At 37.2% G+C, this 23,996-nt stretch overlaps 1 protein-coding gene across 1 annotated transcript in view; it reads left to right on the forward strand.

Annotated features, from left to right (window-relative positions):
• The window catches only part of COL6A5 (collagen type VI alpha 5 chain), a 107,150-nt gene extending 83,828 nt beyond the window's left edge, over positions 1-23,322 (forward strand). The window contains exons 38-39 of the mRNA XM_065876871.1: positions 21,185-21,874; positions 23,222-23,322. Coding sequence (XP_065732943.1) covers positions 21,185-21,874; positions 23,222-23,322 — 791 coding nt within the window. The remainder of the gene's footprint in view (positions 1-21,184; positions 21,875-23,221) is intronic.
• The last annotated feature ends 674 nt before the right edge of the window (positions 23,323-23,996 follow it).

The raw sequence follows: 23,996 nt of genomic DNA on the forward strand, positions 1-23,996 counted from the left end.
CACACAGGACATTCTCTCACAACAAAGAATTATCCAATCAGACTGTCAATAATGAAAGAAACCCTGTTTTAGAAGAAACTTCAAGCCCCCAAGATCAGGGAACTAAAAAATTCAGTATAAGGACTCAAGATTTCTACACCCTGTCCACTGTTTCCCAGTACACCCTCAGGATCCTGCTAATTTTTAAAATATTGTAAAAGTACTATCATACCATATAACATTTTAATACAGAGTCACAAATCACACAATTTAGCAGACTGAGCTATTTGTGGTGTGGAGTACAGTCTTTGGTTTTTCCACAGGCATATAGGTTTACATAGTTTTATTCAATTTTATATCCTGCTTTTCACATATGTTGTACATTTTACATATTGCTGCAAGCTTCATACTGATTTTTTTGTGTTCTTATAATGTTACTTTCAATGAATGAATGTATTTAACTATTTATCTGTTGTTGAACACTTAGCTTGCTTCCAATTTTTGCTGTCATGTGTTGAACTTGAAGACATATATCTTCTGCTACATTTAAATCTGTACTGGAATTAAATGCAGCAGAACTGGCTTCTGAATCACCCAATGGAGCAGTCCCCCAGCTGAATGTCCTACTTTCATATCTGTACACATGCTAAAGAGGTCAGTGATAGAACTGGGATCATGTCTGAATTGTAATGACATGTTTCATGAATGCTTTAGAAAATCCCAACCATCTGGATGCTCTTTGGGGGATAAACTGAGTCTCCTGTTCATTTTAAGCTGTGGACTGAGGTTGTGACATTCACTTTTGCTTGAGAATTTATTGTATAGTTATTATACTTTGGGTGTCTTCCTTGAAGATTTTGCATGCGGCAGAGCTAATGTGAACTGTGAGTTCAGGGGATGTGGATGATTTGACTTCATGGAGGCTGCTTCTGTAGGTCTCATGCAATCATTTGTTGGAATTACTAAAGCAATGTTCTATAGTGTTAGCAACACATTTTTTCATGGGGACCCTTTGCTAATGGAATAAAACATAGATAGTTGAAGTGATAATTGGGTGATGGTGGTGGTGGCAATCGACAAAACAGTGGCAGCCCTCGTTGAGGGCTTCCTATAGGAAAGGACTCTGCCAAGCATTTACATGGATTTTCCCATGAATATCCATGCAGCAAATATGTAATTAACTCCTGTTCTGAATTAAGCCCCATGCTAGTCTTTTGGGGGGTTAGAGAGATTTAAAAAAAAAAAAAGATTCAGACAGAGACCCTGTCTTCAAAGAGCTTGTAGTCTGATAATCAGAGTATACTCTGAGTAAAACAAAGAAAGCTTAATACAAGTAAGAAAGTATTCAGTTTAATAAAAAGTGCAGGGGGATCAGCTCGGCAGTTTGTGACCACCTAGAGGGGTGGGATAGGGAGGGTTGGAGGGAGGGAGACTCAAGAGGGAAGAGATATGGGAACATATGTATATGTATAACTGATTCACTGTGTTATAAAGCAGAAACTAACACACCATTGTAAAGCAATTATACTCCAATAAAGATGTTAAAAAAAAAGTGCAGGTGGAATGCTTTGGGAACCAGTATTCATCTCAGCATTGTATTCACTGTCTCACTTGATGATCAAACAATGCATGAGAAATAATAGTAATCACAGAAGCTACCACGTATTTAGTGCAACTATGCACCAGGCACTTTATATACATGATGTAACTTAATCCTTACCATGAAAATCTATTATTATTATTATAATGACTATTACATATTACAGATGAGGACACTGATGCAAAGGTTAAGATCCTCAAGCAACATCACACAGCTTGTAAGTGGCAGAGCCAGGATTCAAATCCATGCCCATTTCCACAAAAACGTTAACTTAACAATGTAGGCTGTGTTGTCTGGCAAGGGCATTGTCTGCATTTTCAAATGACGAAATATATCCAGCGCCAAATTTGACGAGCATCATGTCATCAGTGGGAAAGTTGGTTTTTTTGTTTTTTTGTTTGTTTTTTTGCGGTACGTGGGCCTCTCACTGTTGTGGCCTCTCCCGTCGTGGAGCACAGGCTCCGGACGTGCAGGAGCAGCTGCCACGGCTCATGGGCCCAGCCACTCTGCGACATGTGGGATCCTCCCGGACCGGGGCACGAACCCGTGTCCCCTGCATCGGCAGGCGGACTCCCAACCACTGTGCCACCAGGGAAGCCCTATTTTTAAAACAATTTTGGTGGTACAATTTAAATTTTAATTTAATTATTTTTCTCTCATGCTTTTTTATAAACCATACATGAATAAAACCATAAATATTTATTAATTCTTTTTATCACATCTTTATTGGAGTATAATTGCCTTAAAATGTTGTGTTAGTTTCTGCTGTATAACAAAGTGAATCAGCTATACGGATACTTATAAACCCATATCCCCTCCCTCTTTCATTTCCCTTCCACCCTCCCTATGTCACCTCCCCATCCCACCCCTCTAGGTGGTCACAAAGCACCGAGCTGATCTCCCTGTGCTATGCAACTACTTCCCACTAGCTATCTATTTTATATTTGGTAGTGTGTATATGTCCATGCCTCTCTCTCACTTCGTCCCAGGTTACCCTTCACCCTCCCTGTGTCCTCAAGTCTATTCTCTGCATCTGCGTCTTTATTCCTGCCCTGCCCACCAGTTCATCAGAACCATTTATTTTTTTTAGATTCCATATACATATGTTAGCATATGGTATTTGTTTTTCTCCTTCTGACGTACTTCACTGTCTATGACAGACTCAAGGTCCAGCCACCTCATTACAAATTAACGCAATTTCATTTCTTTTCATGACTGATATTCCATTGTATATATGTGCCACATCTTTTTTTTTCTTTTAACGTTTTTACTGGAGTATAATTGCTTTACAATGGAGTGTTAGTTTCTGCTTTATAACAAAGTGAATCAGTTATACATATATCCCCATATCTCTTCCCTCTTGAGTCTCCCTCCCTCCCACCCTCCCTATCCCACCCTTCTAGCTAGTCACAAAGCACCAAGCTGATCTCCCTGTGCTATGTGACTGCTTCCCACTAGCTATCTATTTTACATTTGGTAGTGTATATATGTCCATGCCACTCTCTCACTTTGTCACAGCTTACCCTTCCCCCTCCCCATGTCTTCAAGTCCATTCTCTAGTAGGTCTGCATCTTTATTCCTGTCATGCCCCTAGGTTCTTCATGACCAATTTTTCTTTCTTCTTGTTTTTTTAGATTCCATACATATGTGTTAGCATATGGTATTTATTTTTCTCTTTCTGACTTACTTCACTCTGTATGAAAGACTCTAGGTCCATCCACGTTGCTACAAATAACTCAATTTCGTTTCTTTTTATGGCTGAGTAATATTCCATTGTATATATGTGCCATATCTTCTTTATCCATTCATCTGTTGATGGACACTTAGGTTGCTTCCACGTCCTGCTTGTTGCAACTAGTGCTGCAATGAACATTGTGGTACATGTCTTTTTGAATTATGGTTTTCTCAGGGTATATGCCCAGTAGGGGGATTGCTGGGTCATATGGTAGTTCTATTTTTAGTTTCTTGAGGAACCTCCATACTGGCTGTCTCAGTTTACATACCCACCAACAGTGCAAGAGGGTTCCCTTTTCTCTACACCCTCTCCAGCACTTATTCTTTCTAGATTTTTTGATGATGGTCATTCTGTCCGGTGTGAGGTGATACCTCATTGTGGTTTTGATTTGCATTTCTCTCGTGGTTATTGATATTAAGCATCTTTTCATGTTACTGTTAGCCATCTGTATGTCTTCTTTGGAGAAATGTCCATTTAGGTTTTCCACCCATTTTTGAATTGGGTTGTTTGTTTTTCTGATATTGAGCTGCATGAGCTGCTTATAGATTTTGGAGATTAATCCTTTGTCAGTTGCTTCATTTGCAAATATTTTCTCCCCTTCTGATGGTTGTATTTTCATCTTGTTTATGGTTTCCTTTGCTCTGCAAAAGCTTTTAAGTTTCATTAGGTCCCATTTGTTTATTTTTGTTTTTATTTCCATTTCTCTAGGAGGTGGGTCAAAAAGCATCTTGCAGTGATTTGTGCCACAGAGTGTTCTGCCTATGTTTTCCTCTAAGAGTTTTATATTGTCTGGCCTTATATTTAGGTCTTTAATCCATTTTAAGTTTATTTTTGTGTGTAGTGTTATGGAGTATTCTAATTTCTTTCTTTGACATGTAGCTATCCAGTTTTCCCAGCACTGCTTATGGAAGAGACTGTCTTTTCTCCATTGTATATTCTTGCCTCCTTTATCAAAAATAAGGTGACCATATGTGCGTGGGTTTATCTCTGGGCTTTCTATCCTGTTCCATTGATCTATATTTCTGTCTTTGTGCCAGTCTTGATTACTGTAGCTTTGTAGTATAGGAAGTCAGGGAGCCTGATTCTTCCAGCTCCGTTTTTCTTTCTCAAGATTGCTTTGGCTATTTGGGGTCTTTTGTGTTTCTGTAGAAATTGTGAAAATTTTTGTCCCAGTTCTGTGAAAAATGCCATTGGTAGTTTGATAGGGATTGCACTGAATCTGTAGATTGCTTTGGGTAGTATAGTCATTTTCACAATGTTGATTCTCCCAATCCAAGAATATGGTATATCTCTCCATCTGTTTGTATCATCTTTAATTTCTTTCATCAGTGTCATAATTTTTTGCATACAGGTCTTTTGTTTCCTTAGGTAGGTTTATTCGTAGGCATTTTATTCTTTTTGTTGAAATGGTAAATGGGAGGGTTTCCTTAATTTCTCTTTCTGACTTTTCATCATTAATATATAGAAATACAAGATATTTCTGTGCATTAATTTTGTATCCTGCTATTTTACCAAATTCATTGATTAGCTCTAGGAGCTTTCTGGTAGCATCTTTAGGATTCTCTATGTAAAGTATCATGTCATCTGCAAACACTGACAATTTTACTTCTTTTTCCAATTTGGATTCCATTTATTTCTTTTTCTTCTCTAATTACCATGGCTAAAACTTCCAAAGTTGTCTTGAATAATAGTGGTGAGCGTGGACACCCTTGTCTTCTTCCTGATCTTAGAGGAAATGGTTTCAGTTTTTCACCATTGAGAATTATGTTGGCTGTGGGTTTGTCATATATGGCCTTTATTATGTTGAGGTAAGTTCCCACTATGCCTACTTTCTGGAGGGTTTTTATCATAAGTGGGTGTTGAATTTTGTCAAAAGCCTTTTCTGTATCTACTGAGGTTATCATACGGTTCTTATCCTTCAATTTGTTAATATGGTTTATCACATTGATTGATTTGCATACATTGAAGAATCCTTGCATTCCTCGAATAAACCTCACTTGATCATGGTGTATGATCCTTCTAGTGTGCTTTTGGATTCTGTTTGGTAATATTTTGTTGAGGATGTTTGCATCTATGTTCATCAGTGTAGTTTTCTTTCTTTGTGACATCTTTGTCTGGTTTGTTATTAGGGTGATGGTGGCCTTGTAGAATGAGTTTGGGAGTGTTCCTCCCTCTGCTATATTTTGGAAGAGTTTGAGAAGGATAGGTGTTAGCTCTTCTCTAAATATTTCATAAAATTCACCTGTGAAGCCATCTGGTCCTAGGCTTTTGTTTGTTGGAAGATTCTTAATCGCAGTTTCAATTTCATTTCTTGTGATTGGTCTGTTCATATTTTCTATTCCTTCCTGGTTCAGTCTTGGTAGGTTGTACTTTCTATGAATTTGTCCATTTCTTCCAGGTTGTCCATTTTATTTGCATAGTGTTGCTTGAGGTAGTCTCTCTGATCCTTTGTATTTCTGCAGTGTCAGTTGTTACATCTCCGTTTTCATTTCTATTTCTGTTGATTTGAGCCCTCTCCATTTTTTTCTTGATGAGTCTGGCTAATGGCTTGTCAATTTTGTTTATCTTCTCAAAGAACCAGCTTTTAGTTTTATTAAACTTTGCTATTGTTTCCTTCATTTCTTTTTCATTTATATCTGATCTGATCTTTATGATTTCTTTTCTTCTGCCAACTTTGGTTTTTTTGTTGTTGTTCTTCTTCTTCTTCTTTCTCTAATTGCCTTGGGTATAAAGTTAGGTTGTTTATTTGAGGTGTTTCTTGTTTCTTGTGGTAGGATTGTATTGCTAGAAACTTCCCTATTAGAACTGCTTTTGCTGCATTCCATAGGTTTTGGATCATCGTGGCTCCATTGTCATTTGTCTCTAGGTATTTTTTGATTTCCTCTTTGATTTCTTCAGTGATCATCTGGTTATTTAGTAGCATATTGTTTAGTCACCAAGTGTTTGTATTTTTTACAGTTTTTTTTACCTGTACTTGATATCTAGTCTCATAATGTTGTTGTCAAAAAAGATATTTTATACAATTTCAATTTTCTTAAATTTACTGAGGCTTTATTTATGACCCAAGATGTGATCTATCCTGGAGAATGTTCCATGTGCACTTGAGAGGAAAGTGTATTCTGTTGTTTTGGGATGGAATGTCCTTTAAGTATCAATTAAGTCCACCTGGTCTACTGTGTCATTTAAAGCTTGTGTTTCCTTATTTATTTTCATTTTGGATGATCTGTCCATTGGTGAAAGTGGGGTGTTAAAGTCCCCTACTATTCTTGTGTTACTGTTGATTTCCCTTTTTATGGCTCTTAGCATTTGCCTTATGTTGGGTGCGTAAATATTTACAATTGTTATATTTTCTTCTGGTATTGATCCCTTGATCCTTATGTTTTGTCCTTCTTTGTCTCTTGTAATAGTCTTTATTTTAAAGTCTATTTTGTGTTATATGAGAATTGCTACTCCAGCTTTCTTTTGATTTCCATTTTCATGGAATATCTTTTTCCATCCCCTCTCTTTCAATCTGCATGTGTCTCTGGGTCTGAAGTGGGTCTCTTGTAGATAGCATATATACGGCCCTTGTTTTTGTATCCATTCAGCCAGTCTATGTCTTTTGTTTGGGGCATTTAATCCATTTACATTTAAGGTAATTATCGATATGTATGTTCCTATTACCATTTTCTTAATTGTTTTGTTTTTGATTTTGTAGGTATTTTCCTTCTCCTGTGTTTCCCACCTAGAGAACTTCCTTTAGCATTTGTTGTAGAGCTGGTTTGGTGACGCTGAATTCTCTTGGCTTTTGCTTGTCTGTAAAGGTTTTAATTTCTCTGTCAAATCTGAATGAGATCCTTGCTGGGTAAAGTAATCTTTGTTGTAGGTTCTTCCCTTTCATCACTTTTAATATTTCCTGCCACTCCCTTCTGTCTTGCAGAATTTCTGCTGAAAGATCAGCTATTAACCTTATGGGGATTCCTTTGTGTGTTATTTGTTGCTTTTCCCTTGCTGCTTTTAGTATTTTTTCTTTGAGTTTAATTTTTGATAGTTTGATTAATATTACTATTTCTCATATTAGAGAAGTTTTCAACTATAATCTCTTCAAATATTTTCTCGGACCTTTTCTTTTTCTCTTCTTCTCTAGGGATTCCTATAATTCGAATGTTGGTGCATTTAATGTTGTCCCAGAGGTCTCTGAGACTGTCCTCAATTCTTTTCATTCTCTTTCTTTATTCTGCTCTGCGGTGGTTTTTTCGACTCTTCTATCTTCCAGGTCACTTAACCATTCTTTTGCCTCAGTTATTCTGTCACTGATTCCTTCTAGAGTATGTTTAATTTCATTTATTGTGTTGTTCATCATTGTTTGTTTGCTCTATAGTTCTAAGTCCTTGTTAAAAGTTTCTTGTATTTTCTCCATTATATTTCCGAGATTTTGGATCATGTTTACTATCATTATTCTGAATTGTTTTTCAGGTAGACTGCCTATTTCCTCTTCATTTGTTTGGTCTGGTAGGTTTTTACCTTCTTCTTCATCTGCTGCGTATTTCTATGTGTTCTCATTTTGTTTAAGTTAATGTGTTTGGGGTTGCCTTTTCACAGGCTGCAAGTTCATAGTTCATGTTATTTTTGGTGTCTGCCCCCAGTGATTGAGGTTGGTTCAGTGGCTTGTGTAGGCTTCCGTGTTGTGGGGTGGGGGGACTGGTACCTGTGCTCTGGTGGGTGGGGCTGGATCTTGTCCTTCTTGTGGGCAGGACCGAATCTGGTGGTGTGTTTTGGGGTGTCTGTGAACTTAGTATGACTTTAGGCAGCCTCTCTGCTAATGGGTGGGTTTGTGTTCCTATCTTGCTAGTTGTTTCTCATGAGGTGTCTAGCACTGGAGCTTGCTGGACGTTGGGTGGAGCTGGGTCTTAGTGTTGAGACAGATGTCTGGGAGAGCTCTCACTGATTAATATTACATGGGGCCAGGAGGGCTCTGGTGGACCAATATCCTGGATTCGACTCTCCCACCTCAGAGGCCCAGGCCTGACACCCGGCTGGAGCACCAGGAGTCTACCAGCCACACGGCTTGGGAGAAAAGGAAAAAGAAAAAAACAGATAGAACCTCCAAACTAATGGTAAAACAAATTGAAACAGACAAACTCACACAAAGAAACATGCACACACACACTCACAAAAAGAGAAGAAAAGAAAAAAGGAAAAGAACAACCAAACCAATAAATAAACACACCAGTGATGACAAGCACTAAAAACTAAACTAAGATAAACATGAAACCAAAAACAAATCAGACACAGAAAGCAAATCCCAAGTCTACAGTTGCTCCCAAAGTCCACTGACTCAATTTTGGTAACATTCGTTGTCTATTCAGTTATTCCACAGATGTAGAGTTTATCACGTTGATTGCGGGGATTTAATCTGCTCCTCCTGAGGCTGCACAGAGAAATTTCCCTTTCTCTTCTTTGTTTGCACAGCTCCTGGGGTTCAGCTTTGGTTTTGGCCCCACCTCAGCATGTAGGCCACCCTCAAGTGTCTGTTCCCCACCTAGTCAGGGGGGGGGGTCAAAGCAGTGGCTGATTAGGTCTCTTTTGCTCACTCAGGCCAGGGAGAGGAAGGGGCAACATAGCCATAATTGGAATGCGGGGCGAGGCTGCAGCAGCAGAGGCTGGCATGATATTGCAACAGCCTGAGGCACACCATATGTTCTTCTGTGGAAATTGTCCCTGGCTCACAGGTCCCTGGCAGTGGTGTGATGCACAGGCTCCCGAGGGTGTGTGGTAGTGTGACCTGTGCTTGCATATAGGATTTTTGGTGACAGCAGCAGCAGCATTAGCGATCCATGCCCGTCTCTGGGGTCCGAGATGATAGCCGCAGCTCATGTCTGGCTCTGGAGCTCACTTAGGTCGTGCTCTGCCATCTATGGGCACACAGAACAGGAAGTCCCTCTCCTCATGCACCCCAAAACAATGGTCTCTTGCCTATCTAGCAGCTCCAGACTTTTTCCCGGACTCCCTCCTGGATAGCTGTGGCACACTAACCCCCTTCAGGCTGTGTTCACGCAGCCAACCCCAATCCTCTCCCTGGGGTCAGACCTCTGAAGCCTGAGCCTCAGCTCCCAGCCCCCGCCTGCCCTGGCGGGTGAGCAGACAAGCCTCTCAGGCTGGTGAGTGCTGGTCAGCACCAATCCTCTGTGCAGGAATCTCTCCGCTTTGCCCTCCGCACCCCTGTCGCTGCGCTCTCCTCCGTGGCTCTGAAAATTCCCCCCTGCCCACCCCCCATCTCTGCCACACTAGGGTCTTCCTAGTGTGTGGCAACTTTTCCTCCTTCACAGCTCCCTCCCAGAGGTGCAGGTCCCATCCCTATTCTTTTGTCTCTGTTTATTCTTTTTTCTTTTGCCCTACCCAGGTACGTGGGGAGTTTCTTGCCTTTTGCAAGGTCTGAGGTCTTCTGCCAGCATTCAGTAGGTGTTCTGTAGGAGTTGTTCCACATGTAGATGTATTTTTGATGTATTTGTGGGGAGAAAGGTGATCTCCACATCTTACTCCTCTGCCATATTGAAGGTCTCTTTAATTTAATTTTTAGAAATTCCTGCTTATAACTCATTTAGAGGACATAAGACCAGAATAGATTGGCCTTATAAATTGCTTATAAACTCATCCAGAGGCCAGAGCAAAAACTAACACCATTAAAACCAAAATACCACTATTTACAATAGCCAAGACATGGAAACAACCTAAATGTCCATCAACAGATAAATGGATAAAGAAGATGTGATGTATATATACAATGGAATATTGCTCAGCCATAAAAAAATAATGAAATAATGCCATTTGCTGCAACATGGATGGACCTAGAGATTATCATACTAAGTGAAATAAGTCTGAGAAAGACAAATATTATATGATATCACATATATAGACTCTAAAATACAGCACAAATGATATTTATGAAACAGAAACAGACTCACACACATAGATAACAAACTTATGGTTACCAAAGTGGGAGGGGTAAATTAGTAGTTTGTGATTAAAATATACACACTGCTATATATAAAATAGATATACACCAAGGGCTTTCCATATAGTACAAGGAACTGCACTCAATATCTTGTAATAACCTACAATGGAAAAGAATCTAAAAAAGAATATATATATGTATAACTGAATCACTTTGCTGTACACCTGAAATTAACACAACACTGTAAATCATCTACATTTCAATAAAAATTTTAAGAAAACAAAGATCCATGTGGTTTGGGCATAAATAACTCCTAAGGCATGCATTACTTTTCTCAGTGTGCTGGTACCTTTCTGTAGATTGTTGTTTCAGAGTGTGACATAGATGGCAAGAGTGAGTCGTTTGGACCAAGTGCCACCTAGAAAAGTCTAGGCCAAGAAAGATATTTATTCTGTTTTTGGGGAAAATGATGAAGTCGATTTTAAACAGTGACTCCTACTTGTTCAGGCAAGCGGTGGAGAGAGGAACGCATCTAACAAAACAAGAGATTGAAAAATATGTCTCTATTTCCCTTTGGCATAAAATCAATGACACACAGTCAGAGACACATAAGAGACCATAAGAGACTTGTGCTCCAGCCTAGAGCTTGACCAGTGGCCTCACCAGACAGGCCTGGGTTGGCAGTGTGAAATGGAGAAGTGTGTAAGTCATTCCAACTCCTCTGCAGTTAAAGTATGCGTAAATGCAACAGAATGAGCTTGTATGCATGTCCATTGTGTTCCACTAATATCAGCTGACTTTGCATTTTTTGGAAATTCTGGTTTACAGAATATAGTATCATGGGTAGGATTTTCAGATATCTGAGACTTTTCTCAGTTTTTTTCCTTCTAAAAAATATAATTTTAGAGTGCTTAGGATATGCTAGGCACTGTGAAATTTTTATTTAATTCTCTCAGAAATCTTATACGGTTATAGTTTATTATAACAATTTTATAATTTTTTAGATAATGTAACAGAGGCATGGGAGAGACTCAGAATCACAGAGCTAACAAATGGTATAGACTCACCTCAAACTCCTAAGGTTCTGCTTATAACCACTGTTCCATAATGCCTAGAGAAGAAAATACTGCAAATTTTATTTAACTGCCTACTTTTGGAAGAAAACTTTCTTAGTAGCTTCAATTACTAAGAATAGCATTGACTGAGAACCTTGTTCTTCAAACCAGGTCCTGGGCCTTTGGCAAGGTGGCTAATGTGTCCCTTAATATGTCTGTTCCACCCTCAAATCTGATGAGCAGTTCTTCTGAGGGTGTTACACAGAGCTGGGTACAAATCCTGCCTCTACCACTTACAGGCTGTCTTTTCTTGACCAAGTCATTTGCCCCCTCCAAGCCTCAGCTTGCTCATCTGTAAAATGGGCACAATGATAATTTCATCCTTATAGTGCTGTGTGGAATATTAAATGAGAGGAGATAGGCATGGAGCTGAGCACAAGACATGAAACATCCTGGATCCTCAATTCAATACTGAGAAAATGGAAAAATTGAAAAAGAAAGCATTGCGAGACTCATAGGAAGTCTTATAAAAAAGGTTAACTTGAAAAATATCTGCTGCAGTCCTTGTGGACAGAAATGTACATATAAAGTAGCCACATTTGTCCATGTAGCTTGTCTATAGAGAACACATGGCTAATTTTGGCCCCTGTACAAATTCCAAGGCAGACCACAAGATAACTCATGCATATCTTGAGATTTCTCACAAATACCATAGCTCTACAGCATATGCAATCCCAGTCCAGATGGCTCAATCTCCCTCAATTCCCTCTCCACCTCCATTTCTCCCAAAAGTTACTGGAGCACACCTGGCCCTGTGGCTTAAATCTCAGCCAAAATTAGGCTAATCCCTGGGGCACTTCCCTGGAAATCCAGCTGCATCCCTCATTCCCTTCAAGTCATAACAAGTGAGCAAGCCCTTCCTCCTCTGCCATTCTGAGAAAATTCTCCCACAGAGTTGGAGATAAGAATTTGGCATGGTGACATTTCCAGAAAATACACAGCATTGCTCTGAGCTCTGGGTAACCTTTATCCACACTTCTGCCAGATTTTCTTGAAGGAAAATGTTTTTAAAGGCCCAATCTTTCCTAATAAGATAATTTAGACTCAAAGCAGAATGATCATAGGTGATTATTTAGTGTTTGACTGAATTTTAAAGTTTAGCATTTAACTTATTTGATTCTCATGCTAATCCTGTAATAGGTAGAGAACCTATTTTTAGAGATTTTAGAGGTAAAATATACCTCTTTAGAAAATAGTTCTGCTGGGTACTTTGGAAAAGGATTGAGATTTTGCTCATTTATAAAGAGAAAACTGGAAAAAAAAGAGTACTATTTCTGGTGTGGGAAATGTATGAAAAAATATTCTACTAACATGGTAAGTCAACCCTTCCTCTTATTTTAATGAAGTATAGTTTATTTACAATATTATATTAGTTTCAGTTGTACAACAGAGTGGTTCAATATTTTTATAGATTATATTTCATTTAAAGTTATTATAAAATATTTGCTATATTCCCTGTGCTGTACAATCTATCCTTGTAGCTTATTTACTTTATACATAGTAGTTTGTACCTCTTAATCTCCTACCTCTATCTTACCCCTCCCCCCTTCCCTCTCTTCACTGGTAACCACTGGTTTGTTCTCTGTATCTGTGAGTTTGCTTCATTACATTCATTTATTTGTTTTATTATTTAGATTCCACATAAAAGTAAAAACATACAATATTTGTCTTTGTATGACTTATTTCACTAAGCATGGTATCCTCCATGTTCATCTATGTTGTTGCAAATGGCAAAATTTCATTCATTTTTTATGGCTGAGTAATATTTCATTGTGTGTGTGTGTGTGTGTGTGTGTGTGTGTGTGTGTGTGTGTATAATATCTTCTTTATCCATTCATCAGATGGTGGACACTTAAGTTGCTTCCATATCTTGGCTATTGTAAATAATGTTGCTATGAACATTGGGCCAGTGGCCTCACCAGACAGGCCTGGGCTGGCAGTGTGAAATGGAGAGGTGTGTACAAAATCTCATGTATCATACAAAATCTAATGTATCTTTTCAAATTAGTGTCTTCACTTTCCTCAGATACATACCCAGGAGTGGGATTGCTGGATAATATGGTAGTTCAGTTTCTAGTTCTTTTGTGTGTGGAACCTCCATACCATTTTCCATAGTGGCTGCACCAATTTACATTCCCACCAACAATGTAGGAGGGTTCTCTTTTCTTCACATCCTTACCAGCATTTGTTATTTGTGACTTTTTGATGATGGCTATTATGAGAGGTGTGAAGTGATATCTCACTGTGGTTTTGATCTGTATTTCTCTGATGATTAGCAAAGTTGATCATCTTTTCATGTGCCTGTTAGCCATCTGTATGTCTTCTTTGTAAAAAGGTCTCTTCGGGTCTTCTGCTCTTTTTTCGATTGGGTTGTTTTTTTGGTAACAAGTTCTACAAGCCCTTTATATATGTTGAATATTAACCTCTTATCAGTCATATCATTTGCAAATATTTTCTCCCATTCAGTAAGTTGTATTTTTGTTTTGTCAATGGTTTCCTTTGCTGTGCAAAAGCTTTTAAGTTTCATTAGGTTCCATTTCTTTATTTTTGCTTTCTTTTTTCTTTGCCTTAGGAGCCAGATCCAAAAAATTATTGCTACAATTTATGTCAAAGAGTGTTTTGCCTTTGTTCTCTTGTAGGAATTTTGTGGTTTCTGTCTTACATTGAAGTGTTTAATCCATTTTGAGTTTATTTTAGTATATGGTATGAGGAAACTTTCTAATTTCATTGCTTTACATGTAGCTGTCCAGTTTTCCCAGTACCACTTATTGAAGAGGCTCTTTTCTCCATTGTATATTCTTGCCTCCTCTGTTGTAGATTAATTAAACATAAGTATGTGGGCTTATTTCTGGGCTCTCTATTCTGTTCCATTGATCTATGTGTCTGTTTTTGTGCCAGTAGCTTGCTGTTTTAATTATTGTATCTCTGTAGTATAGTCTGAAGTCTGGGATGGTGGTATCTCCAGCTTTGTCCTTTTTTTCTCAATATTGCTTTGGCTCTTCAGGATCTTTTGTGGTTTCACATGAATTTTAGGATTATTTGTTCTAGTTTTGTGAAAAATGTCATAGATATTTTGGTAGAGATTGCATTAAATCCATAGATTGCTTTGGATAGTGTGGACATTTTAACAATATTAATTCTTCTAATCCACAAACATGGGCTATCTTTCCATTTATTTGTATCATCTTTAATTTCCTTCATTCAACAATGTTTTTTTGTTTTTTTTTAACAATGTTTTATAGTTTTCAAGGTATAGGTCTTTCACCTCCATGGTTAAGTTTATTCCTAGGTATTTTATTCTTTTTGATGTGATTTTAAACATGATTGTTTCTTGCTTTCTCTTTCTGATAGTTCATTATTAGTGTATAGAAAAGCAACAGATTTCTGTGTATTAATCTTGTATCATGCAACTTTACTGAATTCATTTATTAGTTCTAATGTTTTTTTGGTGGAGACTTTAGAGTTTTCCATATATAGTATATTGTCATCTACAAACTGAGATAATTTTACTTCTTCCCTTCCAATTTGGATGCCTTTTATTTCTTTTTCTTGTCTGATTACTGTCACTAGGATTTCCAATACTATGTTAAATAGAAGTGGCAAGAGTGGGTATCCTTGTCTTGTTCCTGAATTTAGAGTAAAACCTTTCAGCTTTTCATCGTTGCATATGATGTTAGCTGTGGGTTTGTCATAAATGACCTTTATTATGTTAAGATGTTTCCTGCATATCCACATTTTTTGCTTTGTTTTGTTTTGTTTGCTTTTAATTTATTTTTTTTAATTGAAGTATAGTTGATTTACAATGTTGTGTTATTTTCAGGTGTAGATCAAACTGATTCACTTATGTGTGTGTGTGTGCGTGTGTGTGTGTGTGTGTTGTATACATATATATAGATTTTTTCAGATTCTTTTCCCATATAGGTTATTACAAAATATTGATAGTTCCCTGTGCTATAAAGTTTTTATCATGAGTGTATGTTGAATTTTGTTAAATGCTTTTTCTGCATCTATTGAGGTGATCATGTGATTTTTGTCCTTCTTTTTGTTAATGTGGTGTATCACACTGATTGATTTGTGAATATTGAGCCATTGTTGCAATCCTGGCATAAATTCCACTTGATCATGGTGTATGATCCTTTTTATATATTGTTGAATTAGGTTTGCTACTATTTTGTTGAGGATTTTTGCATGTATATTCATCAGAGATATTGACCTGTACCTCTCTTTTTTTTGTAGTGTCTTTTTCTGGCTTTGGTATCAGGGTAATTTTGGCCTTCTGGAATGAATTTGGGAGTGTTCCCTCCTCTTCAATTTTTTGGAATAGTTTGAGAAGGATAGGTATTAGCACTTTGTTGTATGTTTGGTAGAATTCCCCCATGAACCTAATCAGTTCTGACATTTGTTTGCTGGGAGCTTTTTGATTACTAATTGAATTTTACTACTAGTGACCACTCTGTTCAGACTGTATATTTTTTTCTGATTCTGTCTTGGAAGATTGTATGTTTCTAGAAATTTATCCGTTTCTTCTACGTTGTCTAATTTGTTGACATGTAACTGGGTTTTTTCTTTAATTTTTATAGGAGTATAGTTGATTTACAATGTTGTGTTACTTTCTTTTGTACAGCAAAGTGAATCAGTTATACATATACATATATCCACTCTTTTTTTAGATTCTTTTTCCATATAGGTCATTTCAGAGTATTGAATAGAGTTCCATGTGTGATATAGTAGGTCTTTATTAGTTATCTATTTTATATATAGTAGTATGTATGACATGTAACTATTGATTGTAGAATCTTATGATGTTTTGTATCTCTGTGATATCAGTTGTAATTTCTCTTTTTTCATTTCTACTCCTTCCTCTTCTACCAGAACATTTATGAAATGCTTTTCTTTATGTTTTAACAAAGTATGTTGATCGGCCTTTTTTAAAAAGCCAAAATGGAGATCCTGGTGGCAGAGCAGGTAATGATTAATAAATTCCAGGATTGTAAACCCAAAAGGAAAGAAATGTCCATTTAACTAATCTTCACACATTCTGATACACTATTGCCAAGAACTCTAGAAGAGGTTTGGGCAGTATTTTAGGGCTAAAGTATATTATATAGCACCCATTGCATAGACAAATATATTTATGCTTTTGTCTGCACTTCCAGTTTTATATTTAGCAATTAAGAATCTTGATATTTATCAAAAATTCTAAGAATTTGAAACTAGGTTCTTGGTGGAGGATTGGAGGTGCATAGATTTCAAACAGCTCGTGAAATGTAACATCCTGTTCAATAACTATGAATGTATTGATAAAGGAAAAGTCTGGTACATTAATGACCAGTTCTTAGTCCTTTGTAAGAAGGGAGAGAACATAGGAATATCTCAAACAAGATGGTTAGTTCTCATGTATTAGAAATGCCCAAGGCGAAGTAAGAGGAACTGGATTTACCTACAAATTGAAATAACTGAAAGAAAAAAAAGTATATATATATATGAAATGGAACAACAATTGTCAGGACACTGGACTTCAGGAAATAAAATGATCCCTGAGAGATGAGAAACCAATGAGATGAACCCTGTGATTTCTCCTGCTTACTGCCAAGAGAGAGTTTCCAGGCCATGGTTCAGGAAGGGGAATTCAGGTGGAATCCAGCGCACTCCTTGAGATGAGGAAACAGAGCTGAGAGTCCAGGAAGACCAAGGTGGTAAGAATTCACAGGACAAACACCAGAGAGGAGAGAGCTGTGCAGAGAGAGACACCCAGAGCTCTGAAGAGGATGCCTCTTCATCATTCATCAGAGTGCTGATAGTATGAGCATTGAGAAAATGACCCGAGCATGGGGGAACATTCTTCTGAAAGGATTAGAGGATAATGCCCATTGCTCACAGGGCCAGGGATAGTACCTGTTACCACCAGAGAGACTGGAAAAACTCATAATTCATAGAGTACTGGGAAGAAAATTCAGGAAGATCTTGCTTCAGTAGTGGGGAATAAGTAGGCTTAAATTAAGTAACACTCTGGACATACCTAACAAATCATAACAGCAAGTCCCAAAAAGATCAAACCATTTTCATGTAACTTGACTGCCTCCCCAAACAAATCATATGGATATTTATAAGAATATAAAACTATCCCATATCTAACAAGGTAAATTTCATAATCTCTGGCATAAAAAGCAGAAAGAACCCATCATCAAAAAAGCACAATCACTGAAAACCAAATCAGAACTGATGAAGATGTTAGAATTAACAAAGAAATTAAAAACAGTTATTGTAACTATACTCCATATGTTAAAAAGTTGAGACATGGAAAATGTAAAAAAAAAAAAAAAAAAGAATTTGTAGAGATGAAAGTTGCAGTGCCTAGGATGAACAATACACTGGATGGGATTAATGGGAAATTAGATTTGGTAAAAGAAAAGACTAGTGACCTTGAAGATATAGCCATAGAAATTATCCAAAATAAAACTCAAGGAGAATAAAGACTTAAAAAAAAAAAGACCCTCAGTGAGTTTCAATACCTCTCTCAATAACTGACAAAAGAATAGACAGAAAATCAGCAGGAATATCGTAGGCCTGAACAACAGTATCAGTTAATTTGACCTAATTGATATTAATAGAACACTGCACACAAAATAGCAAATACACATTCTTTTCAAGTACATGTGAAACATTTACCAAGATAGATCATACTGTAGACCATAAAACAATTCTCAAAATTTGAAAGGTTTCAAATCATTCCAAATATATCCTCTGACCAAAAGAGAATTAAGTTAAAATCAATAGTAATAAGATCTTTGAAAAATCCCCAAGTATTTGGAAACTAAATAAAGCACTTCTAAATAATCCATGGTCAAAGAAAAAACCAAAGGGGAAATTAGAAAGTATTTTGAAATGAATGAAAATAAAATCACAATATACTAGAATTTGTAAGATTCCTCTAAAGCAGTACTTAGGACGTCATTCATAGCATTAAATAACTATACTGATAAAGAAGAAAGGTTTCAAATCAATGACCTCAACTTTCATCTTAAGAAATTAGAAAAAGAAGAACAAGTTAAACCTAAGGTAAGGAGAAGAAAGGAAGTAATAAAATTAAAGCAGAACTCAATGAAATAGAAAAGAGAAAATCAATAAAACCAGAAGTGTTTTTTTGGATAAGATCAATTAAATTGATAAACCCATAGTCAAACTCAGCAGTAAAAAAGAGAAAACACAAATTACCAATATCAGGAATGAGAGAGGAGAAATATTCTACAGATATTAAAAGGATAATCAGGGAATATTATAAACAGTTTTTGCCTATAAGTTAGACATTTTAGGTGAAATAGGCAAATTAGTTGCAATGCATGAATTACCAAGCCTCACTCAAGGAGAAGTAACCTAAATATTCCTAAACCTATTAAAGAAATTGAATTTGTAGTTCAAAACTTTCCTTAAAGAAAACTCCAAGCCCAGATGACTTCACTGGTGGCTTCAACAGAACATTTAAGGAAGAAACAATACGAATTCTGCATAAACTCTTCCAGAATATTAAATAGGAAGGAATGCTTCCAAACTCATTCTTTGAGACCAAAACCGGACAAATACATTACAAGAAAAGGAACCTACAGACCAACATTCCTCGAGAACATAAATGCAGAAATTCTAAACAAAATGTTAGCAAATCAAATCCAACAACATTAGCTTGATGTGGCAATCATTATACAAGGTATACTTATATCAGAACATTGTACACTTTGTTATTAATTATTTTATTCAATTTTTAAATTTTTTTATTGGAATATAGTTGATTCACAATGTTGTGTTAGCTTCAGGTGTACATCAAAGTAATTCAGTTATATATACATATATATGTATATCTATATATTCTTTTAAAAATCCTTTTCTAGTATAGGTTATTACAAGATATTGAGTATAGTTCCCTGTGCTGTACAGTAGGCCTTGTTGGTTATCTATTTTACATATAGTAGTGTGTATATGTTAATCCCAAACTCCTAATTTATCCCTCCCCCCTCCCTTTCCCCTTTGGTAACCATAAGTTTCTTTTCTGTGTCTGTGAGTCTATTTCTGTTTTTGTAAATAAGTTCATTTGTATCATTTTTTTAGATTCCACATATAAGCAATATCATATGATGTTTGTCTTTCTCTGTCTGACTTACTTCACTAAGTATGATCATCTCTAGATCCATCCATGTTGCTGCAAGTGGCATTATTTTATTCTTTTTTCATGGCTGATTACTGTTCTATTGTGTATATATAACATATCTTCTTTATCCATCCGTCAATGGACACTTAGGTTGCTTCCATGTCTTGGTTACTGTAAATAGTGCCGCTATGAACATTGGGGTGCATGTATCCTTTTAAATTATAGTTTTCTCCAGATATATGCCCAGGAGTAGGATCACTGGATCATATGGTATTTCTATGTTTAGTTTTTTAAAGAACTTCCATACTGTTCTCCATAATGGCTGCACCCATTTACATTCCCACTGACAATGTAGGAGGGTTCCTTTTTCTCCACACCCTCTCTAGCATTTCTTATTTGTATACTTTTTGAAGAATGTTGTACACTTTAAATATATAAAAATTTTATTTGTCAGAAGAAAATCCTACAATAGGTAAAAAAAGATAATGTGGAGTTGACCCCAGGAATGCAGAGATCATTGAGCATTCAGAAGTCATCTGATAGTATTTGCCTCGTTAATAACATTATCCGTGGTGTTGTTTTTCTGCATTCTATTTCAATATTAAACTTTTGTGACATTTATACAGGTTAATCAATTCATTTGTGAGTGTGGTTGCTGTGAGGATTAAATAAAGTAATAGATGCAAAGCATGAATAATGGGCCAAGCACAATTGGACAGTAATAAGTTTTTGCCAGTTAGGAATCTACTTCTTGCTTGATTAGGTTCACAAACATACTTCTTCCATAGAAAAAAATGAACATTGACCATGTCCTCCTGTCTTTCTGAGCTGGCATTTTCTGTTGTGACCTCACCAACCAGCCATCGTCCCTATGATTGTAGACATGGCTTCATGACCCTTTGGAGCAGAGCCACTTGAAGTGCTGGCCTCCAACAAGATAAGAAGGTAGCATCAGAGTGTAACTGGGGCACTGTTTCCTTCCTTGAGAAGGTCTTAATACAAAAAATAAATAAATAAAATAAAATCAGATGAAATAATTTGTGTGCTTAGTGATGTAGTTGACTTATATCATGGTGCAAGTTTCTTATCTTGTCATGGGCCAATAAGCTGTTTGAGGACTGGTACTTTGAGTACCAAGGTCTTAAAGTATGTCATGTCTTACACAGAATTTGGATTCTAAAGTCAGCATTTATACTACTTCTCATGACATCATACTATGGTGCCTATTTTAAACATGTATATAAAGATGTCATCAATAAATGTGACTTTGACATATTTACTTCTCTCTTGGGGTCATTACATATAATGAAATCTCATGCAGTATGTACTCCAAATTTTGTAACCATGTGGCGTGCACTAAAAATTGCTGTATGTTTTTCACCCTGCATACGAAAATAGCTGGAGGATCCATCAATCCTTTGACAAAGATCAGAGATGGGGTAGCAAATAGGTTTCTTCACATATGAGAATACCTGTCAAGTGGTAATGGCTCTCCGCATACTGTGTAGAGATGTACTTAGAGAATGCATCTGGGAACAAGTACTGATATTGATTAGTAACGTATGTCATGGGTGTGAGAATGAAGTATGACAACACCTCATGCTGTGTGTTGCCATTCTTGGCTAGGAGTTTCAAGGTGTCCCTTCTACTAAAAGTAGTGACTTGAGTTATTCTATTGCAGGACAGGAAAGCCATGGCAGAAAAGAAGAACCAGGTCTTACTTATGAACTCAGAGATGCCTCTCTTCAAGAATATTACATGGATGTGGCTTTTCTCATAGATGCTTCCCAAAGAATAGGAAATGATGAGTTTAAGGAAGTGAAAGCTTTTATAACCTCAGTGCTTGATTACTTTCACTTGGCCCCAGATCCACTGATCTCCACCTTGGGAGACAGGGTGGCAGTCCTGACCTACTCTCCTCCAGGCTATATGCCCAACACAGAAGAAAGCCCCATCTACCTAGAATTTGATTTGGTTACTTATAGCAGTAAACACCAAATGAAACATCATCTCCAAGACTCCCTTCAACAGCTCAATGGAGATGTTTTTATTGGCCATGCCCTACAGTGGACAATTGACAATGTCTTTGTAGGAACCCCCAACCTGAGGAAAAACAAAGTTATCTTTGTTATATCTGCTGGTGAAACCAACCCTTTAGACAAGGGAGTCTTAAGAAATGTATCTCTGAGAGCCAAGTGTCGGGGCTACTCCATATTTGTGTTTTCCTTTGGTCTTCTACACAATGACAAGGAATTAGAAGATTTAGCCAGCCACCCACTGGATCATCACTTAGTCCAGCTTGGCCGAACCCACAAGCCAGATTTTAACTATATCGTCAAATTTGTCAAGCCATTTGTTCATTCAATCAGACGTAAGTCATTAAAGTTTTTCTCTTCTGTTGCTTTTCCAATAGATAACTCTTTGCACAATCCACCAGTTGACTTAGTAACATGATTCTCACTTCAGTCAAGAGTGGTGGAGTCTAGGTGTCAGTAGGAGGCAATGAGAAAACCACAGAGAAAATCCCAGGTCCTAGTGACCTTGAGCTCTGCTGTCCCACTGTCAGGGTCTTTGCCAGAAAGTGAAAAGTATCTTTTAACCCTAATCTGTGTTTACTATGTGCCAAGTTTTTTAAAGGATTGTATCATTTAATCCTCAGGACAGCCCTCTAAGGAAAGTAGTAGTATCCCCATTTTACAAGTGAGAAAACTGAGATTCACAGACATTAAATCAACTGCTCAAAATCTGACAGTTAATAGTTGGCAAATTCTAGACTCAATCCTATGCATTCTGACCCCAGAGCTGTGCTCTTAACCATTAAATGATACATCAATTACTAAAGCTTTAATAAAGTATTACAGTGGTATCACTGTAATAAATAATACCCCACTGCCACCACCCTCCACCCACTCCAAGGACTTCTGTTTCATCTTGTCACTGTAAATCAACTTTGCTTCTGACTTGAGTTCTTAAGAGCCATGGGGACAAATCTCTTCTAGAGCCTCTGTCTCAGACAGCTGGCTCAGGGACAGCCAGGCAAGGGGTTTAAGGGAGTCTTTTCACAGTAGGCTTTTGAGAGAGGCTTCCCAGTCTCTGTCCATGTGCTGTAATTCCAGACATGATTATAGTAGCAAACCTAAGAGCTTGTAGCATCAAGCAAGTCCGGGCCTGTGCCGGGAATTAGGAGTGTGACAGAGGCCACTCTGAATGGTTGTCTATAGCTCCTGCAAGTTTAATGGGGAATCAGAGAGATGCAGATTTTCTGGCACTCATAAAGCCCAGGGCTCATGGAACCGTCAGCATCTTGGCACTCAGGATTTATATTTAGTGGCAAGCTTGTCACTTGCAAAAAAAATGATGCCTTCTTCCAAACTCAAGATAAATAGGGCAGCCAATTTCAATAGTTAATACTGTCCTCTAGAAATATCTTCCTTTTAGAGTGAGAGAGCCAGATGTCATAAGGGATTAAGAGATATCTTTGAATTATATTGCAAGCCTGTGACACACAGAGCATGAAAATTTTTGACTCAATCACTGCTATATTTCACTGACTTTGCCAACAAGGTATTGCAAAGTCAGAAGGTTCATATTTTGCTGAGTCCCTTATAAAATTAACTTGCTCTTGGAAACACCTCCAACCACAGGAAAAGATGAACTGACTTTGGGTGATAGAATGTGGAAGGGTAAAATTTAGACTAACCACCCACTCTTTCTCCAGGTGCCATCAACAAATATCCCCCTGCAGATATGAGACCCAAATGTGTTAACATCACCTCTCCCAACCCAGAGAATGGTGGCACAGAAAACATTGTATTGTGAGTTGACAAATCCACAATTTAGGTAATACTACTACTGGAAACAGTCCTTAAGAAAATAATTTGAAAGAAATGGCATTTTAGTTTTCAGGATACAAGTTTGGTTGTGGGGTGTATGGGTGTGTGTGTGGGGGGGTGTTTTAAATGTTCCTGATTTGTGATAACATCACAGATCTTGTGTTAATAGTACATAGAATATGATCCATATTTGAAAGAACCAAGTTTCCAACTTTGTAGCTTTTATGAAAAAAGAGACCCCTATTAATGCCTTATTAGTAACTATGTACTATCATTCAAATATTGGGTACTGTTAAAACAGAAAACATATAATATCAAAGGTTAGATGTAATAGCTTTAGAGCAGAAGAAAAAGATGAAAAAGAAAAACTCACAAAGCAGCAACAAAAATGTTTGCTGTTTCAAAAACAGAACCCATATGGAGACTGGCAGGAAGAATTCATTTAAGTTTGATTTCGCAAAGTCCAACCCTAAGTACTCAGTAAAAATTCAGTGATGAAAATAATACTGGTTTGGAGCCCTAAACCATGGGCACAAATGTCTAATTTCCCTTTGGAATTAAAAAGTTGCCCCTCAGTCAAATTTCATCCACAAACTGCATTTGGACTATTCCAATAACATGCATAAAATTGATTCCTGTTACATTATCTGTTTGTATCTA

This window comes from Phocoena phocoena, chromosome 4 (genome assembly GCF_963924675.1).
Source record: "Phocoena phocoena chromosome 4, mPhoPho1.1, whole genome shotgun sequence".
Taxonomy (NCBI): Eukaryota; Metazoa; Chordata; class Mammalia; order Artiodactyla; family Phocoenidae; genus Phocoena; species Phocoena phocoena.